General features: G+C 39.1%; 1 protein-coding gene across 1 annotated transcript; it reads left to right on the top strand.

The window, feature by feature from the left end:
* Positions 1–17070: 17070 nt before the first annotated feature.
* LOC113425634 (olfactory receptor 14C36-like) lies at positions 17071–17982 on the top strand. Its single transcript, XM_026687858.2, has one exon. The coding sequence runs from the start codon at positions 17071–17073 to the stop codon at positions 17980–17982; it is 912 nt and encodes a 303-aa protein (XP_026543643.1).
* The last annotated feature ends 8057 nt before the right edge of the window (positions 17983–26039 follow it).

Genomic DNA, 26039 nt, shown 5'->3' with positions numbered 1-26039 from the left:
CAACATAATTCTGTTTTACACCATTTCAATATGGACATATAGATATCTCTTAACAAATTTCTCATTATTTCTCTTTTCATTATTCAATTTCATTATTATTATTATTATTTTCTATATTTATCCAGTTTATAATCATCATCTACATTTCTCTCTGACTTGATTACCATTATTCTCATCCAACATTCCTCCGAGGTTTTATTAATTCTCAAAGAAAACATGAACACACAAAACACAAAAATATAAAACTTCTTTTAAGAAAGTAGTTTGGCCCCAGATTACCTCTCTTTGTATGGACTTCAATTAAATTCGTGCTCATCTTATATACCTATCTTATTTACCATTCTATATCTTCTATATAACTTCTCCTGCTTTTCACGCTTCTTATTTCTATTTTATTTAATTCATTTTAATTTAAATCATTGTATTTGTATTTTTTGTCCATTCTTTCCAAATTATCCATTTATCTCATTCCCTACAGTAAGAAAAAAAAAAGGATTTCTCCTGAAATCACTGATCAGAGTGTGATGCCTTTCTATCCTCCCTAAATTAATATTTAAAATAACGCCTAGTACCCAATCTGATTCTGCTTAGTACATTCTACCTGCTAACCTTTAAAAGAGAAATAATAATAATAATAAGTCCATAATAATTAATATAATTAAATAATAAATCTAAATGTTAAATCTTATAACATTCCAATTGTCTATTTCAAAGGACAAGTGCTACAATAATGAGTTTATAATAAAATCAAAACAATAGTCAATTAAACTTTTTAATTAAACTCAGTATTTTAAACATTCCTTTTAATATTTTGTTAAATTTTAAAATCTTTCATTACTAAACATTTCAATATTTTGGTCTTTTATTAATTCTTATAACATTCTAGTTTTCTATTTCTAATACAAGTACTACAATACCATCTTATGTACCTTGCAGAATCTTATTTTTTAAAGAAATTATACATTACCTTTTATCCCTAAAAAAAATTCCTTTTTTCACATCTTGTTTCATACCTTTGTGGCTTTTTCCTCCCTTTTCCCTTCCTTTCTTATCCCACCTGGCCTTTTTACCCTCCCCTCTACTAACCTCCGCCTTTTTAGCTTCCCTCTCTGTTGTATTCCTTTTTCCTTTTGCTTAGTAACATTGAGTTGATTTTGCATCTTATTTTTCTCTTTCTTAAAGTGTTTTTTTAAGTCTTAAGTCCTTCATTTTCCTTCCTTTCTTTCTCTTTTCTCTCTTAATTAAGATTTTAGATTCTTCTTCTTCTTCTTCTTCTTCTTCTTCTTCTTCTTCTTCTTCTTCTTCTTCTTCTTCTTCTTCTTCTTCTTCTTCTTCTTCTTCTTCTTCTTCTTCTTCTTCTTCTTCTTCTTCTTCTTCTTCTTCTTCTTCTTCTTCTTCTTCTTCTTCTTCTTCTTCTTCTTCTTCTTCTTCTTCTTCTATTTCCTCCATCTGTTGTTGTGTTTGCTGATAAATAGCAAGCGCCATTTCTAAAAAAAGGAAGGCTTCTTTCACAGCGTCCTTGCTTTCTTTCTTTATTTCTCCATATTCCTTTCTAAGTTCATCAACAGGTAAAGCCATTGTGAATCTTTTTTTTGTTCTTCTTCTTAAAGCAACCAAGATGTTTCAAAAGTTAAAACAATTCCCAAAGTCCCAGAGACATCAATCAGTCCAGACAAAGCACAAAGTTCTCATTTTCTCTTCCTGGAGTGGTATCAGTAAAAGGAAAAGAAAAAAAAGCCCAGTCTGTATTTTAAAGCCTTGTTGCAATTAATTTCTAGTCCAAAGATCTTCAAGGCATCTCCTCCAGCAAGATCTTAATATTTTTGTCCTCTCCTTCCCACTTATAACAAGAAACCAAGTTTTTACTTTTTATAAAAACAACAGGTTTCTCAATGGCCATTGTTGATTCCATAGGGAAGGAGAGTAAACTTTCCATTCAGCACCTCAATTTTGCCGCTTGAAATTCTCCTCTGGAAACAAAGTATCGTTCAAGAAGTCATATTTTTCAGGATTAGACGTCTCTTAAAATCCTGGGTCAGCCAAAAACTTTCTCTGAAACTTTCTCCTCTCTTCCTCCTGCTCAGTCTTACCCAGCTGCCGGCTTCTTTGTGGCGGCCATTACAGACCGCCGCTCGACCGCCTTGAGTAAAGGGGGTTTTGCCGGCTGGAGAGGGGGTCTGCAACATTCCCAAACCCCTCACCAGCTCCCCCTATCTTTTGGCTGCCTCTGCGGGGCAGCCTTAGCCTCCAGATCTGTCAGGATCGGAGGCACCAAGACGGCTAGCGCCACAGGGATCGCGCAGGATCGCGAATCCCTGCCGCTGGCGAAGCCGACAAACTGGAAGTTTCACTATTCTACTGTTATATTGCAAGCCACCTTCCTTAGTAGAGAGAATGTGGCTGCCTGATGAGACTGCTGATACTTACCTAAAATAAGACTAAGAGAATGATATGCAATATAACCTGATAGAGACTTATAAAAACTAGAATAGAATAAATAATAAAATAAATCTAAATAAATCAGTACAAAATCTCTCAGATCAGATACATGGTGGTTATTATTTAAAAAAAAAATTATACAAATACTTTTTTTAGGATATCAATGTACATAATATATAGTGGAACCTGAACACACTTGTAGGTGGATCATAAGCTTCCTAACAAATAGGAAGCAGAAGGTGAAGCTAGGCAATTAGCACAGGGGCCCCCAAGGTTGTGTGCTTTCTCAATTTCTCTTCTCCCTATATATCAATGACTGCACGTCAAATGATCCATCTGTTAAAATACTGAAGTTTTCAGATGATACAACAATATTGGTCTCATTTGAGACAACAAATCCACATACAGACAGGAGGTTGTACAACTTGCTTAGTTGTGTAACCAGATCAATCTGGAATTGAACACTCTCAAAACTGTAGAAATGGTGGTAGACTTTAGAATAAACCCTCCCATACTACCACCTCTTACAATACTAGACAACACCATATCAACAGTAGAAACCTTCAAATTTCTAGGTTCTATCATATCATAAGACCTAAAATTGACAACTAACATCAAAAACTCCATCAAAAAAGCACAACAAAGAATGTTCTTTCTGCACCAACTCAGAAAACTCAAATTGCCCAAGGAGCTGCTAATACAGTTCTACAGAGGAATTATTGAATCTGCCATTTGCACCTCTATAACTATCTGGTTTAGTTCAAGACAGACAGACTTCAGAAAGTAATTAGGACTGAAGAAAAAACAATTACTACCAAACCATGTACAACATACATTAATATAATGTCTGAAATCAGTTGAAAAGCTATGCAGCAACAATATCAAAAACAAGGAAATGAGGAAAGCATAAAAAAGTCTCCAAATTATTTCTCTTCTTTATAAAATTCTAATTCTCTTCTTTTTCTGTATAAAAAGGAGCAAAAATAAAACATAATCAGTTTTTTGTGACTCTAACAATATAATTCCAGATAAACTTGAGGAGTTGGTTTCTTGACTGACCTACCTCAAAATGCTGACACCTCCTCAAATTCAGAATAAGCTTCTGTGCAGGGGTGGGCTGGTGGGGGCTCAGAGAGGCTAGGGTGAAACTTAAGAGACTTAAGAAACTTAAAAAGAAATTTTCTGACAGTGAAAACAATCAACTAATGGAACAGCTTGCCCTTGGAAGTTGTGGGAGCATCATCACGTGAGACTTTCAAGAAGAGATTGGACTGCCATTTGTCAGAAATGGTGTAAGGTCTCCTGCTTGGGTGGGGGGTTGGACTAGATGACCTATAAAGTCCCTTCCAACTCTGATTATCTGTTAAGTTTAGGGTGATTCCCTAGCTAAGACTCTGTGGGGCTTGGTGAGCCCCCATATCCCACTCCTGGCTGGCCCTGTCCTGCCCTGCCCTGCCACACAAGGGGGGAGGAGAGAGATGAGTGAGAGAGAAAAGGGAATTCTCTCTCTTTTGCACACACGTGCACGCGTGTGCGCGCACACACATACAAAAGCAGGACACCCTCCAGGGCTGGGATCACAGAGGCAACTCTTCTCACTGCTGCCACTGTGTGCTCATGTAAGTAGCTGGCCGTGCTGCACAGGAGAGTCAGATCTCTTCCTTCATTGCATTCGGTGGTGGTGACAGCTGTTCCTCCTTCCTGAAACAACATGAAGGGGACCATGGCTGGTGCTGAGCTGCCCACAAAGGATGCAGAATCATAAAAAGCAGCCGTTACAAATGCATTGCCCACAACCAGCTGCTTTTTGCAATTCTGCATCCTTCATGGGCAGTTCAGTGCCAGACATGATCCCTTTTGTGTCAGCTCAGGTGTGAGAGAGAAATGAGAAAATGATGGAGGGAGAGAATGAGAGAGAGGAAAGAGAGAAACAAATGAGAGAGAGAGAGAAGGGGGAGAGGAACACAGAAATGAGATAGAGCTGGAGGGAGAGAATGAGAGAGAGGGAAAATAAATGAGAGAGAAGGGGGAAAGAAAAGAAGAAAGAAAAAGAAAGGAGAAAAGGAGAAGGGGTGGAAAAAGAGAGAAAAACAGAAATGAGAGGGAGAGAGGGAGACAGAGAGAGAGAGACAACGAGAGACCCATTTTCCACAGAAAATACCAGGAGCAACAAAACCTGGGTAAGTGTGGCTGGTGGGGTGTCATGTGACTGGGTGGGAGTGATGTTGAGTTGGCCATGCTCACCCAATCACATGCCCATCCGATCTCATGACCACCTAACCATGCCCACCCAGCCACATGACCAGCCAGCCACGCCCAGCCAGCCACACCCACCCATGCAGTCATTAGGGCAGAGAGCCCCTTGCTAAAAAATTTGAAGCCCACCCCTGATTCTGTGTTACAGCATGGGTAATCATATGCCATAACTGTGAGGCACAGTAATGGCAATGGAAATGAACATTGTATTTTGAGGAATTTAATGACCTATTTTGATTTTCTTTATTGAAAAAGTCTAAACATTTACAGTCCATTCTGAGCTAACCTGTTTGTTTTTCCCTGTTACTTACCGAATAAGAGGATGAGTGGGGAATCTTTACATAACTCCAAAGTTTCTGCTGTCTGTATAAGTCTCAGATTTTTACTTCCCATCCCAGAGTCCTGCATATTTCAAGAGAGAGTAGCCATTAGATAGACTTCTGAAAGACTCATTTGACTATGCTATACAAAAATCTGAATACCTTGTTAACTAATTATAAAGTAGTACCCACACAAATTAGGTAAATGTTGAAAGACTTTATTGAATAAAGCAGAGCAAAGTAATATCTCCAAAATCATAAGTACAAGACTAAGAGGAAGATGGCCAACTAAAATAAATACCTAAGGAGAGATCTCTGAGGGGTTTTTCCCTGGGTTGTAGCTCTTTAGCTTTTCAACTGAAGGGACTGGACTTCCTTCATTTAGAATAGAATAGAATAGAATAGAATAGAATAGAATAGAATAGAATAGAATAGAATAGAATAGAATAGAATAGAATAGAATAGAATAGAATAGAATAGAATAGAATAATAGAGATGGAATGGACCTTGGAGGTCTTCTAGTGACTAGAAGACCTGCAAGTACCTTCCAGAACTGGACTGCTGTTCTGTTTCAAACCATCCTCTGAAGCTACGTCTAGTACCAAGGTTTGTGCTCCTTCTTTCCTCTACTTCCCTCCCTCCCTCCTTCCTTCCTTCCTTCCTTCCTTCCTTCCTTCCTTCCTTCCTTCCTTCCTTCCTTCCTTCCTTCTTTCTTTCTTTCTTTCTTTCTTTCTTTCTTTCTTTCTTTCTTTCTTTCTTTCTTTCTTTCTTTTTCAGCATCCTCCTGGGTGCTGAAAAAAGAAGCACTTTGAAGGTAAGTACAACAGTGAGGGGGGATCAGCTGTGCTATATGATTTAGATTAGCTAGAAAGCAAGAATTTCCTACTTTCTAGCTAATCTAAATCACGTGGCACAACTGATCATTACCTAGCTGATCATCAGAAATACCGGTTCAGCTGAACCGGTAGCATTTTTTACTACCCATTCGACCAAACCTGTAGCAATTTTTTTACTACCAGTTCCACTGGACCAGTAGCATTTTTTACTTTGGCCCAGATCGGCCAAACCGGTAGAATACCACCACTGGTTTGATTGCCACATCTTTGTGGCAGCCTCTGAGATATTGGGACACTGCTATCATGTCACCCCGAGACCTTCTTTTCAGCAAACTAGACATACACAGTTCCAGCAACCGTTCTTTATATGTTTTAGCCTTCAGTCCACTAATCATCTTTGTTGCTCTTCTCTGCACTCTTTCTAGAATAGAAAATTCAAGGCCTGGGAGCCAGATCTGACCCACGGGGTGCTTAGATCTGGCCTGTAGGCCTCACACATCCTCCTGACCTCCATTTTCCCTGGCAAAGGATTGCAGAAGACCGTCCCAGCCAAAAATGGCATTCAGGGGCCTGTTTTCAATGGCAGAGCACTCGGACCACCACAGGCAACCCCCCGACAAAAGTCATGCTGCCCACACCCATCCCAGCCCTTCAAGGTCAAATACAACCCTGATGCTTCCTTTAATGAAATTGAGATTGATATCCCTGTTCTAAAATCTCAACATCTTTTTTGCATTGTAGAGACCAAACTGGATGTAGTATTCCAAGTGTGGCCTTACCAAAGCACTGTAAAGTTATGTTAACACTTCACATTATCTTGATTCTATCCTTCTGTTTATGCAGCCTAGAACTGTGTTGGCTTTTTTGGCAGCTGCAACACCCTGCTGGGTCATATTTAAATGATTGCCCACTAGGACTCCAAGATCCCTCTCACAGTTACTACTATTGAACGAGGTGCCACATATACTGTACCTATGCATTTTGTTTTTCTTGCTTAAATGTAGAACCTTACTTTTTTCACCATTGGATTTCATTTTGTTAGATAGTGCCCAATGTTCAAGTCTGTCAAGACCCTTCTGTATCTTAAGCCTATCTTCTGGAGCATTGGCTATTCCTACTAGCTTGGTGTCATCTGCAAATTTGATGAGTTCCACACCTATCCTTTCATCCAAATTATTGATGAAGATGTTGAAGAATACCTGGCCTAAAACAGAGCCTTGGGATACCCCATTGCATATTTCCCTCCATGTAGATGCAGTTCAATTGATAACTATACATTGAATGTGAATCCAGTTAGAAATCCATCTGGTGGTGATGCTGTTTAACCCACATTTTTCTATTTAACAAAGTAGTAGGTTATAGCCTACCTTATCAAATGCCTTATTGAAGCCCAAGTAAATTAAGTTGTAAAGTAATGAAGTCCAAGACAGCATTCCTCTGGTCCGCTAATTTTGTCTCTTTGTCAAAGAATGCAATAAGGTTAACCTGGCATGATTTGTTTTTGACAAACCCATATTGGCTTTTGGTTATTACTTTGTTTGCTTCTAGGCATTCTCTGATTCACTGCTTGATTATCCTTTCCATAATCTTCCCTGGTATTGAGGTCAGCGTGATAGGTTTTTAGTTTCCTAAATCTATTATTTTTTTTCCTTTTTTGAAGATGGAAACTACATTACTCTTTTCCAGTCCTCTGGCAGTTCACCCAGTGCTCAAGGATACAGTTCAATGATTTTGAAATCACATCAGCCAGTTTCTTCAGAACCTTGGAATATAATCCATCTGGTCCTGGTGATATAAACTGATCTGGAATGGACAGGTGATCACTTATCATTTTGCTCCTGATTTTAATTTGTGTTCTTAATCTGTTTTTTGCGGTGCTGTTTTTGATAGTGTTGTGAATCAATAAAAGAAACTAAGCCTAAATGCAAAGCAGATTTTGGAAGCCTGCAAACTTGATTGGTCCTTAAACAACGAACAAGGATTGGTCCATAACAAGCCCCTGATTGGCCACATCTAGGACACTTCTTATTGGTTATCAGTTGAACTTGATGCACTTATTATTGGTTAATAGGGTAGCAGCCAACCCTATAAAAGGGTTACTGCTGCCCATAGCCTTGCTCTGTTCTGTACTATTTACTGTTATTAAAGAGTTGAAGTCACTGGTCAGATGTCTGGTCTCCATTATTCTCCAAACTTAACACTGGCGACGAGGGGTGGGATGCTGGAGACCGAAGAGCTGACTGATCTACAGAGCAACCAACAGAGCACGTGGGTCGAACACGCACTATCAACGGCAACATGACCAGCAGTGCCGTACCACCCGCTCCATTCGACCCAGAAAACGAAGACTGGGAATCGTACATGGATAGGTTCCAGATGTTTCTGGAGACCAACAATTTGAAAGACGCAACAACCAGCAAAAAAAAGAGCTATATTTCTAACCCACTGTGGGCCTACCGTGTTTAAAATGGCAAAATCACTTGCCAAGCCAGCTGAAGTAAAAGCGATGGACTGGGACGTCCTCGAGCCTTTGCTACGGGCCCACTACGCGCCCACTGTGCCAACCTTAGTCAGAAGACACGAATATTACCAGAGGGACCAGCGGAAAGGCGAAAGCCTTGCCAACTACATCGCAGACCTCCGCAACCTTGGAGGCCTCTGCGGATTCTCTGATTTAGAAGAAGCCCTCCAAGACCGCCTGGTTCTGGGCCTAGAAGACGGCACGATCCAGAGCAAAATCATGGCTAAGGGGGACATCAGCCTCACCGATGCCCTTAAAGAAGCCATTGCAGCGGAGGCAACCAAAAAGTCGGCAGCCCGAATGCACCGCACCAGCGCACCGCTACGTCAACTCGCCAAAGATACCTCGCCTCGCTCAGAGAGACACCCGGTATCGACTCACCACGAAGACCTAGAATCCCCATCAGAAAGCGATGAGGAAGAGGTCAACCGACTCCGAACGGAACGAGACCAGTTCACACAACCCTCATCTCGACCTTGTGCAGGATGTGGGGCGAATCACCCACGATCCAGCTGCAAATTCCTCGATGCACTCTGCCGCGTTTGCGGGAAAAGAGGTCACATCGCAAAGGTTTGCAGAAGCAAACAAAACTCCAACTCCAAACCCCGACAGGCAATGCCAGTCTTCAGAATTCTTCGGCACACCCCGAAACAAACTGAATCACCAATGGGGAAGCCACTCCTACAGAAACAAACCGTCCACCACTTCCACCAGGCGGCAAGAAACCAGGCGGGAAGAGACCCACCAAACAATTACCATAGGCCACGCTACATCCCTTGATGCCGGGAAAATCAGAGTAAAGGTCGCTATCGAAAACAAACCTTGTGTAATGGAGGTGGACTCAGGATCATCCCTCTCGATGGTGTCCTGGAAGACGCTTCAACAGCTCATCCTGACGATTCGCGCCAAGACCTAGACCCTCAAAGGGTTATACTCATAGATTACCAGGGTAACCGAATTCCCGTTGTCGGGTCCCACCGATTCCAGGTCTCTTTCAAGGACCGCACCGTCGCACTGCCACTGACTGTCGTGGACCGTGACCGGCCTAGTCTTTTAGGCCTTCAATGGTTCAAACCGCTTGGAATCACTGTAGCCGGAGTCCACCGTGCCGAGAGCAACGATTGGGAGGAAGCTCTCGTGCAAGAATTCCAAGACGTTTTTGCGAACGGACTAGGCAAGTACAAGGGGACCCGATCTCATTTAACTTGAACCCTGAGGTAGCACCCATCCGCCTTAAGCCGCGTCGGGTGCCGTTCGCCCTGAAACCTAAAATCGATGAACAACTCGATAAGCTAATAGAACAGGGCGTTCTGGAACCCACCGACCACGCCCGGTGGGAAACCCCAATAGTGACGCCTATCAAGCCTGATGGGTCACTGAGAATTTGCGAGACTACCAGGCCACCTAAACCACGCACTTCAGCAAAGTGCGTATCCAGTGCCGGTAGTGCAACACCTGCTCCATTCCCGGGCAGCGGGAAAGTTTTTCGCTAAATTAGACCTAGCGCAGGCACATCAACAATTGCCTGTAGATCCAGCCACCGCGGAGGCGCAAACTATCGTCACGCATAGGGGTGCATTTAAATGCAACCGGCTCCAGTTCGGGGTGAGCGTCGCTCCAGGAATTTTTCAGAGCTTAATGGAAAGGCTGTTACAAGGAATAAGAGGGGTCGTACCGTATTTCGACGATGTACTCATCGCCGCCCTAACAGAGACATTCTAGAAAACGACTCCGAGTGGTCTTACAAAGGTTCCAAAACGCAGGCCTCAAAGTAAAAAAAAAATAAATGCCAGTTATGTACCGAAAAAGGGTGGAGTTTTTGGGATACCTCCTGGACAGTCAAGGAATCCATCCCACTGAGGACAAATTAAAGGCAATTAAGAAGGCCCCCACTCCAAGGAACAAGGCAGATCTACAGGCGTTCCTTGGACTTATCAATTTTTATAACGTCTTTTTACCCAATAAAGCAATGGTAGCTGAACCATTACATAGACTCTTAGACAAAAAAGCAACGTGGGTTTGGGGACAACGTGAACAATACGCTTTCCAACAAGTAAAGAAATTGCTAACTTCTGATTCTGTACTTATGCAGTACAACGAGACTCTGCCGTTAAGTATTACTTGTGACGCCTCACCTTTTTGGGGTTGGAGCAATCCTGGCCCACGTATTACGAACGGAGCAGAAGCTCCCGTCGCGTTTTTCACGAACTTTAGCTAAAGCTGAAAGAAATTATAGTCAGCTGGATAAAGAAGCTTTAGCTATTGTGGCTGCAGTTAAAAGATTTCATGAATATGTGTATGGGCGTGCATTTACAATAATTACTGATCATAAACCACTACTGGGGATTATTGCGGGTAATAAACCAACCCCGTATATATTGTCCCCCAGAATGACCCGCTGGTCTGAATTCTTGGCGGCGTACAACTACACCTTGCAACACCGCCGGGAAATCAATTCTCCACGCTGATGCATTGAGCAGAACACCGCTTCCAGAATCGGTTGAAGATCCAGCCCCAACCATCACAACGTTGCAAATTGAGACTCTACACGCGCCCCATTGATGGCGAGAGACATTGCCCTCGAGACAAAACGAGATCCGGTCCTGCAACACATCCTACGCTGGGTTGAGCGTGGTTGGCCAACAGAACAACTATCACCTGAATGGGCGCCTTTTAAAGCCCGCCAAACCGAACTGTTTTCTCAAAAGGGCTGCATCTTGTGGGGTGATAGAGTCGTAATCCCGGGCAAGCTGCAACGAACTGTTTTAGCGGTATTGCACGATGGACATCTGGGCATCGTGCAAATGAAAGCACTCGCATGGAGCTATGCCTGGTGGCCGGGAATCGACAAAAGAATCGAGGCCTGGGTCGCTACTTGTCAACGTTGCCAAGACGTCAGCAACGCCCCACCTAAAGCAAACCCAACCGAATGGGAAACTCCGAGGGACCATGGTCCCGTATTCATATTGACTTTGCGGGGCCTACAAAAGGGCACACTTTCCTTATTACAGTCGACGCCTATTCAAATTGGCTCGAGATCCATCGAATGAACACAACTACAACGGACTCAGTTATCAACAAATTAAACAGGTTATTTGCCACACATGGTTTTCCGGACGTTCTCGTCTCGGATAACGGCCCACAGTTCACAGCATTACCATTTGAACAATATCTTGCTGACCGGGGCATCCGCCATGCGCTAACCTCGTCCGCGCACCCTGTGGCGAACGGACGTGCAGAGCGCATGGTACAGTTTGTAAAAAAGACCCTCCACAAAATGGAATTCGGAAACATCGATGAGAAAATCAATCGAATTTTATTGTTGCAGCACATCACGCCCCACAGCGTTACCAACAAAACGCCACATAGACCAACTCCGTTCGAGATTACCACCCAGCACCCAGAGCTCCCCGGGTTCACCAACTGAGGGGGGAGGAAATATCGAGGAAATTGACTTCGATATGACGGATAGCAGGCCAACGGAAACCCTACGGCCCAGCGAAGTACCGGAAATTGAAGCGGGGAGGGAGTTGACTTTTCCATGGGACTTGAACACGGGGAAACCGAACTGCGAAACCCAAGAAACACTGATTGACGGAGACAACCACAACGAAAGCAGCACGGAATCACCGTGCAGCGAACGTAACTTAATAGAGATCATCCAAACGCTCCACCGGAACCGGACCTTGGGACAAACCCGGTGGAGCCACGAAATCATCCAGACAGACCAAACGGCCTGTCTATCTTGAAGATTTTGTTACAGCTCCCCTCAAACGGAACTTTGTTCTATTGCTTGTACTTGCATAATGTTGAATTCCAATATCGCATGATCATATATATATATAATGTCCCACGTTGGAACCCTCCAAATACAGCTGAAATCCAGCAAATGGCTTCTGGAGCTTGACACTGAAGCTATTTGCATGCCAAAAGCTGTGGGTGGGTGGGGGAGCTGCAATCTATTATGAGTAGAAGCCACTGTTTTGGTATTTACCTTTTAAATGGACAATAAGTTGTGCCTTTTTTTTTCTTAATCACCTTCAAGGACTATTAATGTTAGTCTTTTTTCTTTTTCTTTTTAAAATATACTGTTTCTTTTTAATGTCTTTTTTGTTATGGGTTTTTTATAATTATTTTGTCCTTTTTAAAGTATTTTGGCATTTTGTATCTTATTACATTTTATTGTATTGTATGCTAAATGACATATGGAGAATCAAACTAAAGTGTCTTACTTTTTGCTCCTGGAATTTTTTTTCTAAAAAGGCATCTGCAGCTTTTGCATTTCTTCTTCTTCTTCTTTGTGTTATATCTGACAACTGTAACAGCCAATCTCATCATCTCTGCAGCATCTATCCATGCTTCACTAAGGATGACATGTGGAGAGGCCAGTTCAGAAACAAAGTCAGCCTCCAAGTTTGTTTGTTTGTTTTTAAAAAGCCAACATTAAAGTTCAATATAGCTATTTTCTAAGGCTTCCACAGAGTTTCCAGAGTCTGTGAAGCCACAGTGGTGTAGTGGTTAGAGTGCAGGACTGCAGGCTACTCCTGCTGTCTGCCAGCTGCCTGCAATTTGGCAGTTCAAATCTCACCAGGCTCAAGGTTGACTCAGCCATCCATCCTTCCCAGGTGGGTAAAATGAGGACCTAAAATGTTGGGGACAATATGCTGACTCTGTAAACTGCTTAGAGAGGGGTGTAAAGCATTGTAAAGCAGTATATAAGTCTAAGTGCTATTGCTATAGCTGTGAATAAAGGAAAGTTCATCTGGAAAATCATTCTAGTGGCTTTCATATATCATATCTTGCCAGCCACATTTTTAAACCAGAATTTACATTATTAGCCATTACTTGGGGGGTGGGGGGATAGGATACTGGAGAAAATGACATTGTGGATTTGATAATAACACCTTGTGATGAGATACAATTATTATTAAAACCCATGCTGTAATATAGAATTTTATTCTGAATTTGTGGAGATGTTAGCTTTTTGAAATAGGCCAGTCAGGAAAACAATTCCTCAAGTTTAATTGAAATTATAGTTTTAAAAAATGGATTTTTAATGCATATGTAACAGGAATGGTGCCTGCATCATAATAGTATATACTGATGTTGTCAATGTGCTAGATAGATAGATAGATAGATAGATAGATAGATAGATAGATAGATAGATAGATAGATAGATAGATGGATGGATGGATGGATGGATGGATGGATGGATAGATAGAGATAGAGATAGAGATAGAGATAGAGATAGAGATAGAGATAGAGATAGAGATAGAGATAGAGATAGAGATAGAGATAGAGATAGAGATAGAGATACCCACCTTTCCTCAAGAATAGACTTGACTCCGTCCAGTACCCAGAAAACCAGATAACCACCAAACCACCTCATTTTGTTCATTGCACTGATCTCATCATCATGGCTGGAAGCAATGAACCAAACATTATTCTTCTAACATTATGTTCGTTATACCTCCCAATACAAGCCATTCCCTTCCACTGGGATGTTAAGAGTTTCTTCATTTTCTAGCTGTTTTTCCATTCACCTTAGTCAAAGTTTCAGAACTGTCAGCTACAGGGAAAGAGTCAGCCATTCTAAAATCTGTGTCTAGGGATCTTCTTATCGTATCTTACTCTCTATGCCCCTTAAAACAGTGATCCCCAACCTTTTTGACGCCGCGGCCCGGTACCGGCATCAGCTGGGCGCCCGGCCCGGTACGGCATCAACTGGGCGCCGCCATCTTTTGAAGAAAAGTGGCGGCGCCAGCCTCGATGAGCTTTTTCGGGTAGAAATGGCTTTCTACCGGAAAAGCTCACGGAAGACTAGCGCCGCCATCTTTTTGATGAAAAAGTGCTTCGATGAGCTTTCTACCGGAAAAGCTCACCGGAAGCACTTTTTTACCAAAAAGATGGCGGCGCCTATCAACCAGCGCCCGGTAAGACTTGTTCCGCGGACCGGTACCGGTCCGCGGACCGGTGGTTGGGGACCCCTGCCTTAAAATGTTTATGATTACGTTGTAATCTTTGCAAATGTTTTTTACTTGAGTAAAAATTACTGAAATATGAAAAAAGTATGAAATCTGTTTCTTAATGCTTTGCCATATGGGCTTAATGGATTCTTCTGGGGAAGTGTATAGACCACAGGAGAGAATATTACTTATTTCAGGAAACAATTTATTGCAGAAAAATAAAAATTATTAACTGACAAAACTGAGAATATCCACACTGATTTTTAAAACATGTATCTATCTAAATTCTCTTTCTAAATTTTATTTGCTGTGCTTCTTCTGTGAGCTTTCTTATTGATTTCTATGGATTTGCTGTATTGCTTATTCTATTTTTTCTCTTTTAGCTATTTTATAGCTCTCCATGGGCTTACATTGTACTTCATTCTATGAGGCATGTTTTAGGTCTGTATTTGCAGTGTACTCAAGCAGCCAAATGGACCCTAGAAGGGAGTGTGGCTTGGAATAAAACAGTGAACTATCAACTTGTGTTCTTGCACTCCTAACACCAATTCTACAGTTCTATGGTTTTATTGCAATCCATTAGGTGTCAATGGGTTTCCTGTAGTTCTTTTCTTCCTCTTTCCCTTTATTTTCCACTCTTGTGTTAATGATCTGTGCTTAACTGGGCTTAACTAACTAACTAATCAGCTGTTCTCTTAGAGAGGATGGGATTTCTTAAAACCTAGAAGTGAAAGAGAATCCCAAGTGATGAAACATGGTTCAGGGAGATCTTCTCACCTGATTCATGTTTCACCTCTCACAGTTTGGATTGCTGGAATTACTGCAACCCCAATTCTGTTAACATTATTCTGAGATATTGTTATATTATGATGTAGGAAGTTAAAACCCACCCTCTCCTAGAGAAACATTTTGGGAAATATTAAAAGGACAGAATATTTTCCCTAAAAGAGAGGCAGAACCTCAGCCCCTGCCACACACCCTTGTTAATGGCCATGAGGACCTGGGCCAATCTATTCTACATAACAAAGATCTACCTCCTTCAGGCAGAGCCATTTAATTGCCCTTCATTTAATTGCCCATCAACCAAAAAGATTCAACCAAGCTACCCCTGCATGGCTCCATAGGAGTCTGACAACCAATCAGAATACATTTATTGCCACAGGAACAGGAAGCAAGTTCAAAGCCCAACAGAGGTTATAGATCTCACTCCCTCTCTCACTCGTGTGTTTTTTTTGCCCAGGACCTCAATGTGGTCTTCTCTACCATTAAAACCATCCTTCCAAGCACTCTCCATGTTTCCAGTTTTTTCTTCCCATTTGGAACTGAACCAAGATGGACATTTCTTCCAACAATGAGATAACTGGTACTGGAGCTCTGGGGATAGCTATAGAGTTATTAATAGCTAATTATGTTAATAAGCACAGAGAAGTCATTTTTATTTGCTAATTATCTTAAGAAGCACACAAAAGTCAGTTTATTTTGGTGTTTAAGACTCTTGAGGAAAAAATAACAGATAATAAACATTCAGAAGAAGATCTCTCAACTGCAGATAGCTTTTTCACTATCCGAAAATTAGATCATTTGTAGGAAAATTAGCATCAGCAAAGTAATTTCAAATCTCCCTCGATATGAATAAAAGAAATGATAATATTTGTGTTTTCTTTCTAAGCATTAAAGTATTATTATTGAAAATGTGTATTCATATTGCTGAAAGAAATACTGATGTGTCAGAGTTCATAGTTGTAATAGGTGCATCTCATTTTGTGGCCAAACACTCCTGGAGGGAATAGAGATTTGTACTTAATGGAAGACTGCTTTTTCAAACTTCCCTCTGATTGTTGAAAAAGGGGGTTTATTTATTTGTTCATTTTGTCAGTATTGGACTTCTATATTAAAAATGTTTTCCAGTGTGTCTATTATGTATAATATCACCCAGTGAATGTCAAGTGAAAGTTATGTTGTAAGTAAAGTTTTGTTTTTCTTCTGTTTAATTATATGTCATTCAATGCATGTTTAGGATTCTAGTATTTATGTATTAGATTTAGAGCTTATTATACTATTTAATTGTTTTTTCTTTTGTCAAGTAGATGCAAAGGCAACTGAGAAGAACACTTCCATCTTCTGTCACATAAAATACAGAGAGAGAGAGAGAGAGAGAGAGAGAGAGAGAGAGAGAGAGAGAGAACACAGGGGGCAAGATCTACTCCGAATATTTCCAAGTAAAAGATACAGCAACTTATATTATATTTATTTGCTAGATTTACATTGTTTTTCTTCTAGATGCACAAACACCACACATAGCAAGCTCATCCACCATTTTTTCAAAACAATCACAAAGTTGCAAGGGATTGTAACTGGTCCAAACATTCCCAGTAATCTTCTATGGCTGAAAGTAGACTTCAACAGGGCTTTCCTAATTGTAGGCAATCCTTTTAATCGAAATAACCTAACTGGGAGTAGGAAAGAAGAGAAAATGTAAGGTTGGTGGTTGTTTAAAATGTACAGATTAAAATGGACAGAAATTAAGGTAGAACTCTTCTATTCTAATGTGCTGATCCTACATTTATTCTTTCCGTGGTCTGTTTCTCTTTACCTTCTGTTCATGCTGTACACTTTGCTTTGTATACTATTCTCACCACATATCAAAATGCCACTTTTCAGCTTTTATCTAACTATCATTCCCTTCTCTTTTTTCTTACAGTTATACCCTGGAGCTTTGTCGTAAATGAAACATGAATAATCAAACCATTTCTTACTTTTTACTGCTGGAATTCTCAAAAATTCAGCATATACAGCTTTTACATTTTTTCTTGTTCTTTGTGTTATATCTGGCAACTGTAGTAACAAATCTTCTCATCATCTCTGCAGTAGCTTTTGATCATCAACTGCACAGCCCTATGTACTTCTTTCTAATGAATTTAGCTCTGCAGGACTTGGGCATTGTTTCAGTCATTGTCCCTAAATCCATGATAAACTCTCTCATGGACACCAGACACATCTCTTATTCTGGTTGTGTTGCTCAAATCTTTCTATTTCTCTTCTTTGAAGCTTCTGATTTCTCCCTCCTGACAGTTATGGCATATGATCGGTATGTTGCCATTTGCCATCCACTGCACTATGAGATAGTGATGAATTGGAAAGCCTGCATTGAAATAACAATTGTAGTGTGGTTTGCTGGTCTTCTGTATGGAATGTTGCATACTGCTGGAACCTTTTCGATCCTTTTTTGTTCTAATGTGATCAATCAATTCTTTTGTGAAATTCCACAATTGCTAAAACTATCCTGCTCTGGATTAAATCTACTTGAGGTTGGATTTCTTGTGATTGGTATCATTGCTGGACTAGGTTGTTTTACGTTTATAGTTGTATCTTATGCAGTGATCTTCAAGACAGTGTTAAGAATCCCTTCTGAAAAAGGGAGGCAAAAAGCTTTATCTACTTGTCTTCCCCACCTTATTGTAGTATCTATGTTAATAGTAACTGGAAGCTTTGGCTATATGAGATCTCCCTCTGATACCCCATCTTATTTGGATTTTGGATTGACTGTTCTGTATTCTCTTCTTCCACCTCTGTTCAATCCCATCATTTATAGCATGAGAAATAGGAATATTAAATATGTCCTGTCTAAACTGTGGAGATTCTGAAAAAAAACCTTTTAATATTGCTCCTATTCTGGTCATCACAATTTTTCATTTTTGTAGCTATTCTTTTAAATGTCTGAATACAGGAATAAGTTAAAAAATAAACATAGTTGGGATGCATGCACATCCAACCTTTAAATCCAGAAGAATTGCAGAACTGAAGAAGTTACTCAAAAAATATTTTGCATCCCTAACTGTTGTTTGTACACTTTAAATCAAGGGTGTCCAACCTTTCACCTTCCCTGGGCCACATTAGAAGATGAAAATTTGGCTTGGGCCGCACATAAAATAAAATAACAGTAACGATACCTGATCATCCAAAAACAGTGGGGGCGCTGTGCGACAGTGATGGCCGCAGCGCAATACAGTTCAACAGGCTCATCTACACTCTGCACAGGCCGCAAGATGTGGCCTGTCGGAGCTTCTAAAATAGACGGGGGCAGGTGAAGCTGGCGCGCTGGCGTCACTTTTGTGACGCGCTCACCCATACTCAGCACAGGCCGCAAGATGTGGCCTCTCAGAGATAATATAATGGATGGGGCGGGTGAAGCACGCTGGCGCGCTGGCGTCACCGTTCTGATGTGCCCGGCCACATTCCCGCCGCATAGCGCCGGCAGTGTAACGAAACTTTGGAATTTCTTAAAAATAAAAAATTGCACTGGGCGCATTACGAGCCAACGTGGGCCGCATGCGGCCCGTGGGCCTTGAGTTGGACAAGCCTGCTTTAAATGTAGTTGATTGGCAGTCTCTTGATTTTTGGAACTGAGTACCAGGATGTAGTACAATTGTGCAAAACAAGCGTAATCATAAAAATGTTTAAACTACATGGCCTATTTTTCCATGTTCTTTTGGAATAAAATGGCTTCCCCTACAATGCTTGCACATAATATGACTACTTAAGGTATCAACTTTTCCAAGACTTCTCTCCTTAAGTTTGATGTTTAGTTTCATAATGTCAGTCTTAATTCCTTCCAACTGCCTGGAAAAATCAGTGCATTTTCTTGCCAAAGATTTTCATAAGGGATTTGCCATTGCCTCCTTCCTACGGCTGTGAAAGTTAGTGATTGGCCCAAGTTACCCATTTGGCTTCGTTCCTACAGCAGAACTAGACATCACTGTGATCTGGTTTCTAGTGTGGTGCCTTAAGCACTACACCAAACAGGTTCTTACTCATTTTAGCTTTTCCTTTAGAAGTGCTTTGGAAAAAGCAAACACTTGGCATGATGGGCATGATGGGTAAGCTGATACTATCTTCCACAACTCTTTTGTAACCACAGCAATATGAAAAAGAAAAAATCAATTTCATAACTATATTAGACCTTCATATAAGTTTACAGTAACGTGCAATATGTCAATTGGAAAAGATAAGATATGCTTTATTTTGTAATAGCTGAAGAAACGAGTATAAATAGTTGTACTCCAGAATGATATTTTATTAAAATTTGCTTGAGAACTACTTCATAACAGTTGCTAATATTGTATATTAAAAGGCTTAGCCAGGTTTTGTGTTATCTATGCCACCATCCTGGTAAATGAAATAAAGATATATTTAAATAAAGATAGGACAAATACTTTATTTTAATATAACAATATTTCAGGAAGGTGGCATATGCATATTGGAATTGCCTAGATAATATCAGTACCTTTTTTGAGAGTGAGGGGCTTTCAGCTAAAGTAATATGACATTTTCTTCTATATTTATATTCCTGTATTGAATGTATCTTTCTTGTTTTCTTACCTTGATATTTCTTGTCCATATTATATTTTGCAGTTATAGTTATTATGTTGCCCTGTTTATTGAATAAAGTATTTTAATATTTATCTAATTTGTGTGAATATTAATTTCTAATTCATGAATATTGTATTCAGATTTGTGTATAGCATAGTCAAATGAATCTTTCTAATCTTTCTAATAGACATTCTCTCTTGAAATATCCAGGACTCTGATATGGAAACTGAAAATCTGAGACTTACAAAGAAACCAAGAGCTTTGGAGTTATGTAAAGACCCCACCCCCAAGATATTCAGCAAGTAAGATAAAAAAACAAGCAGGTTAGCTCAGACTGGACTGTAAATTTTAGACCTTTTAAATATAGAAATCAAAATATGTCATTAAATTCCTCAAACTACAATGTTCATTTGCATTGTTATTGCCCTACCTCACAGTTATGGCATATGATTACCCAAGCTGAAATTAGCTTAATGCTTCACACAGGAATCTTCAGAGTCTGCCTGACTTCTCTAATACCTCTTCTCTCAGCAAAAGTTCCTTTTGAATTATGATTGTTTCAGGAGTCATGCTTTCCTGAGAAGATAGCTGAGATGGGTCCTTATGGTCAAGCTCTTCCCCTACATGTGGCATACAGGATAGAAGATGAGATTTTTTAAAAAAAACTGGAGTTCAAAGAGAATTACAAATGATGAAATATTTGACAGGGAGGCCTTCTCATTTGATTGTTTTTCACCTCTCACAATTTTCACTGCAGCCCCCATTCTGTTAATAATCTAAGATATTATTATTCTATCTGATAGGATAACTGGTTCAGGAGGAAGCTATTGTGCACTTGATGGTCAATTATGTTAATGGGCTCAGAGAAGTCAGTTTTATTTATATTTGCTAACTATATTAATAAGGACACAGAAATCAATTTCTTTTGATGTACAAGTCTCTGGAGGGAAATAAAACAAGATTAATAAGCATTCAGAATAGAAATCTCTATGATTGCAGATACCGTGTTTCTCATATAATAAGGCCGGGTCTTATTTTTTTTTGAGCCCCGAAAAAATGGCTAGGCCATCTTTTCGGGGGTGACTTAATTTTTTTCCCCCCTTGCATCTTCGGGCGGGTGGGCAGCGATGGCTTGGATGTTGACCTCAGCATTGGTGGGGCACTTCGTATTGGGGTCAATGCAGGCAGCACCATATCCGTGTGTGCAACAAAAGTACTTCCTAACAGCAAGTCCCCCCACCATTCCCCCCATTTCGCACATTTTACTATAGGCCTTAATTTGGGGGGAGGGGCTTAATTTCATTTCATGCCTATAAAACATGATGGGACTTCCTATTGGGGGAGGCCATATTGTTGGAGAAACAGGGTAGATGTTTCACTACATGAAAATTAGTGGGACAGCATTGACTTGAAGAGAGATTTGACAGATTCTGTGTAGACTTTAAATATGAATTAACTACATATTTAACACTGGTATCTTTTCCACATAATAATTATAAAGAATAAAAAAACAATTATAATTTGCAGAAATTTGGACCAAACCTTCATGCATTAACTGATCCCTAACAGCTGAATTAGCAATGATAAAGTAATTTCATAATCTACCAGTATATGTAAAAAAGAAATATATGGTAAAATTTGTTTTTATTTCTTTATTTCTAAACAAGTTAATTATTATTGTTGAATATGTGCTAACATGGCATTTGACATTGTTGAAAACAAATGCTGAGAGGTCAGAGCTCAAAGGTGCAATAGGTTGTGTCTCATTTTCTGTCTAACTTCTACTACAAACATTATTGGTTTGTAATAGATGGAATACTGTCTTTTCAAAATAAGTTTTCATTTCCATCTCATCGTTGGATAAAGGAACTTTTTAGTCTGCTAATATTTGAGGTCCTTTGATTACATGTATTAAGCAGTGGTGTAATGTCATGTTTATCACTAGGTGAGTATCAAAATAGTAGTTACGTTGTAATTTAAGTTTTATAATTTCCTATTTAACAATATTCTATTAAATACATGTTTAATAATCCTGCATTTATGTATTGCTTTAAAGGGTTTTTATTATATTATTTTAGTCTAATATCTAGTAGGGAAATTGGAAAAAACACTGTCACTTACATAAATACAGATACAGAGAGAAATTATATAAAGAGGAAATGTCTGCTCTCAAAATTTCCAAGGAAGAGATATAGCAAAATATTTTTATATTTATTGGCTAGATTTACATTGCCTTTCTTCTAGAAGCATCATTACATTGCAATTATTCAATTTTCCAACCCAATTACAATCCTGTAGGAGTGCAGACACATTATGATGGGTCCAATTATTCCGAGTAATTTTTCATTGATGAAAATAAACTTAAACCAGCTTTGTTCTACTCCTAGCCAACCATTTTTATCACTACGTGAGAAGACATAACATTTAAAATAGGAAAGAAGGGGAAAATGTGAGTTTGGTATCTGGTCCTGGTAAAAATGGGAAACTGTGTGCTCTGATATCCCCATCCTACATGTCTGTTTTTCATGCTCTGATCTTCAGTTCATTCAATCCATAATTTACATTTTTGATGTTTTCTATTCTTACCACATATAAAAATGCCACCTCCAAAACTTTATCTAACTGAATTTATCTCCTTTAAACAAGTTAAGTATCACTGTTGAATATGTGCTTACATAACATTTAACACTGTTGAAAAAAAATGCTGAGATGTCAGAGTTCAAAGATGCAACAGGTTGCGTCTCATTTTCTGTCCAAACTCTACTACAAACATTATTGTTTTGTATTGTTTTGGGATAGTATCTTTTCAAGCTGAGTTTTCATTTCCTTCTGATTGTTGGATAAAAAGATTTATTATTATTTTAATATGAATTAATTAATATTAATTAATTAATTAATGCCTGCCATCCCTGTCCTATTATTTCTTTTTCTTTTATGTATCCATTTCATGTATTCATAATTATTTTATACTTATAGCTATTATCTTGTAAGTGATTGACAAATCAAAAATAAAATAAAAATAAATAAATAAAAATAAAATAATTTATTCTGCTAATATTTCAGGTGCTTTGATTAAATATATTTAACAGTGATATAATTATGTGTTGATCACCAAGTGAATATCAAAATAGCAGTTATATTGTAACTGTTTTCTATTTGATAATATGCTATTAAACATGTGTTTAATAATCTTGTATTTATATATTAGTTTGAAAGCTATTTATGCTACTGTTTTAGCCTAATATCTGGTAGGGAAATTGAGATACAAGCATTGCCATCACTTATGTAAACACATACAGAGAGAAATTATACAAAGAGGAAATGGCTAATATTAAGATTTCCAAGTAAGAAATATAGCAAATAATTTTTATATTTATTGGGTAGATATGCATTGCTTTTCTTCTAGAATTACAATGCACCCATACATTGGAATTCTACAATTCTCCAAAACTGTAGGAGTGAAGACACATTATCATGGGCCCAATTATTCTGAGTAATTTTTGATTGATGAAAATAGACCAGAACCAACTTTTTTCTACTCCTAGCCAATGCTTTTGAGATAATACAACTGAAAAGATGAAAGAAGGAAAATATGACAAAGCATTGTACATTGGAATTCTCTAATTTTCCAACCCTACCACAAGCCTATAGGAGTGCAGACACATTATGATGGGTCAAATTATTCTGAGTAATCATTCATTGATGAAAATAGACCCAAAACAACTTTGTTCTGCTCCTAACCAACCATTTTGATCACTACATGACTGAAAAGAGGAAAGAAGAAAAAATCTGACCTTGTCTCAGCTACTCTTTGGCACAAATGCAGGGAGAAAATAAGACACTCTTCGCTTCAGTATTTCATAACACAAAAGATTATTGTTTATTCCTTCCTCCGCAATGAGTCCAAGATAATAGCTAACCAAACAAAATAAAGTTGGATCTAACCGGAGTTTCCTGGGACTCAATATTTATAATGATTTCCCCTCATTACCCTTCATTACCCCTGATTACCCTGATTACCCATGATTACTGTTTTTAATGATAATTATTCGTATGAACTCAATTACATGAATCGTGGTTAATGCATAGAGCTTCACCTCACAGCATTTTACATAGACCACGCATATTATTATGATACAGAGTTTATTCTGATGAAGAAGAATGCCATCCTTCAGATCGCTGTGGCTTCGATGCAAACGCATGTGTTGCGTAGTCACGACATGCGTCCCCCTCTACCAGGAACCAGTCTATAAAACAATATACATTATATCACTAATTATGTCTCTACCTGTGGTCCAGGTTTATCAGGATATTTGGTATGAAATTGCCTTATCAGTCTATTTGCACACACATCTGCTACTTTCATCCAGGTTGCTTCTGTTTCAGGATATCCTTTCCATCTCACTAAGTATTGTAACACTCTTCTACATATCCGTGAATCTAGAATTTTATCAATTTCAGCATGGGTTACATCTTTAGCTATTACAGATTTCTCACATTGAGGTATATCAATGTGTTCTACAGGCTTAAGTAAACTAGCATGAAATACAGGATGTATTCGATGTAACCGTGGTGGCAATTTAAGTTTTACAGTTACAGGGTTTATCACTTTCATAATTTGGAAAGGTCCAATATATTTTGGTCCCAATTTTTAACTATTTAGGTGTAATTTTATATATTTAGTTGATAGGTAAACATGATATCCAGGTTTGAATGTTTTATACTCTTTTCTTTTCTTGTCTGTTTGATGTTTATATTCTAGTGCTGTTTTATTGAGAGTCTTTTTTACTTTATCCCAACTATCCTGAACTTTTCGGTCACATTTGGACATTTATGGGTTGTTGTTCATCACATTGTAAATCAGGGATTGGCACAAATTCTATCCCATTTACTACCTGGAATGGGCTATATCCTGTGCTTTCATGTATAGCATTATTATATGCTACTTCAGCAAATGGAACTAAATCAGCCCATTTTCGCTGTTGATAGATGTATATGATCTCAAATACCTTTCAATCATCACATTAGCTCTTTCAGAAGCACCATTGGTGCTGGGATGGTATGCAGAGCTAAGACCTTGAGAGCATCCTAAAAGGCGTACAAACGCTCTCCAAAATCGTGCTGTGAATTGCACACCTCTATCTGAAATTATCCTCCTAGGTGTGCCATGTAATCTATATACATGTTTTATAAACAGGTTGGCTAATTTTGTTGCCAAAGGTAATCCTTTACATGGTATAAAGTGAGCTTGTTTTGAAAACAAGTCTATAATAGTCCAGATTACTGTATATCCATTACTGCTGGGCAACTCCACAATAAAGTCCAATAGTCCTAAAGATTTTCCTACTCGAGGTTTCGTAGTAGCACAAATGTGGCATTCTTTAAGGTACTGCTCAATGTCTGATCTCATATGTGGCCACCAAAACTGCCACCTTACCAAATGAAGTGTTTTTAAAAATCCAAAGTGTCCAGCCTGGCTTACATCATGACATTGGGATAATATTTTTTTCCTACAATTTGATGGAACATATATTTTATCCCCTCTCCAATGCAATCCATCTTTATGTAAACAGGCACTATTATTTGTTTTTATCCATACATCCATTTTTGTAGCCTCTTCTAATTCCTTTTTGGTTATCTCTTTCGTGGTCAACATCTGAATTTGTTTGGTTGACGGTCCTACAGAGATCATGGACTGAATAACTTCATCTCTAGACACATTGTATTGAGGTAGTCTAGATAGTGCATCTGCCATAAGTTTTTACCTCCCGGAACATATCACAACTGGAAATCAAAACATTTAAAATACAAAGCCCATCTTACTTGTTTATGGGATAGTTTTCTCAGTTTCTGTAATGCTTGTAAATTTTTATGATCCATCCAAACTTCAATTTTTTTTTCAACCCTTCTAATAGGTGTCTCCATGTACTAAGTGCCCATTTTATGGCAAAAGCCTCCTTTTCCCAAATAGCCCGCCTGCGTTCTGCGTAAATTTCCGTGATGTATATGCACATGGCTGTAATTGTCCATCAATGTTATACTGTAAGAGGACAGGCCCCACAGCCACATCACTTGCATCAGCTTGAACTACAAACCTTTTAGTTGTATCAGGATGTTTTAAAATGGGCTCTTGAGCAAATAAAGCTTTCAGGTCATCAAACGCTCACTGACACTGCTGTGACCATACAGTGGGTTGACTAGGTCTGGGTTTTGGCACTTGAGGTTTAGTTTTTAACTATTCTGTTCATGGTAAAGCAATTTGTGCGAATTTAGGAATAAACTGCCGGTAAAAGTTCACAAATCCTAAACAACTTTGTAATTGCTTTCATGT

This window comes from Notechis scutatus, chromosome Z (genome assembly GCF_049901735.1).
Source record: "Notechis scutatus isolate UNSWTSFEM ecotype Mainland chromosome Z, rNotScu1.2, whole genome shotgun sequence".
Taxonomy (NCBI): domain Eukaryota; kingdom Metazoa; phylum Chordata; class Lepidosauria; order Squamata; family Elapidae; genus Notechis; species Notechis scutatus.
Note: the sequence above shows the minus strand (reverse complement) of the source record. Positions and strands in the feature narration are given on the sequence as shown.

Bases quoted from the DNA above. Each gene is read 5' to 3' on its own strand.
- LOC113425634 (XM_026687858.2), top strand. From the start codon at position 17,071: ATGAATAATCAAACCATTTCTTACTTTTTACTGCTGGAATTCTCAAAA.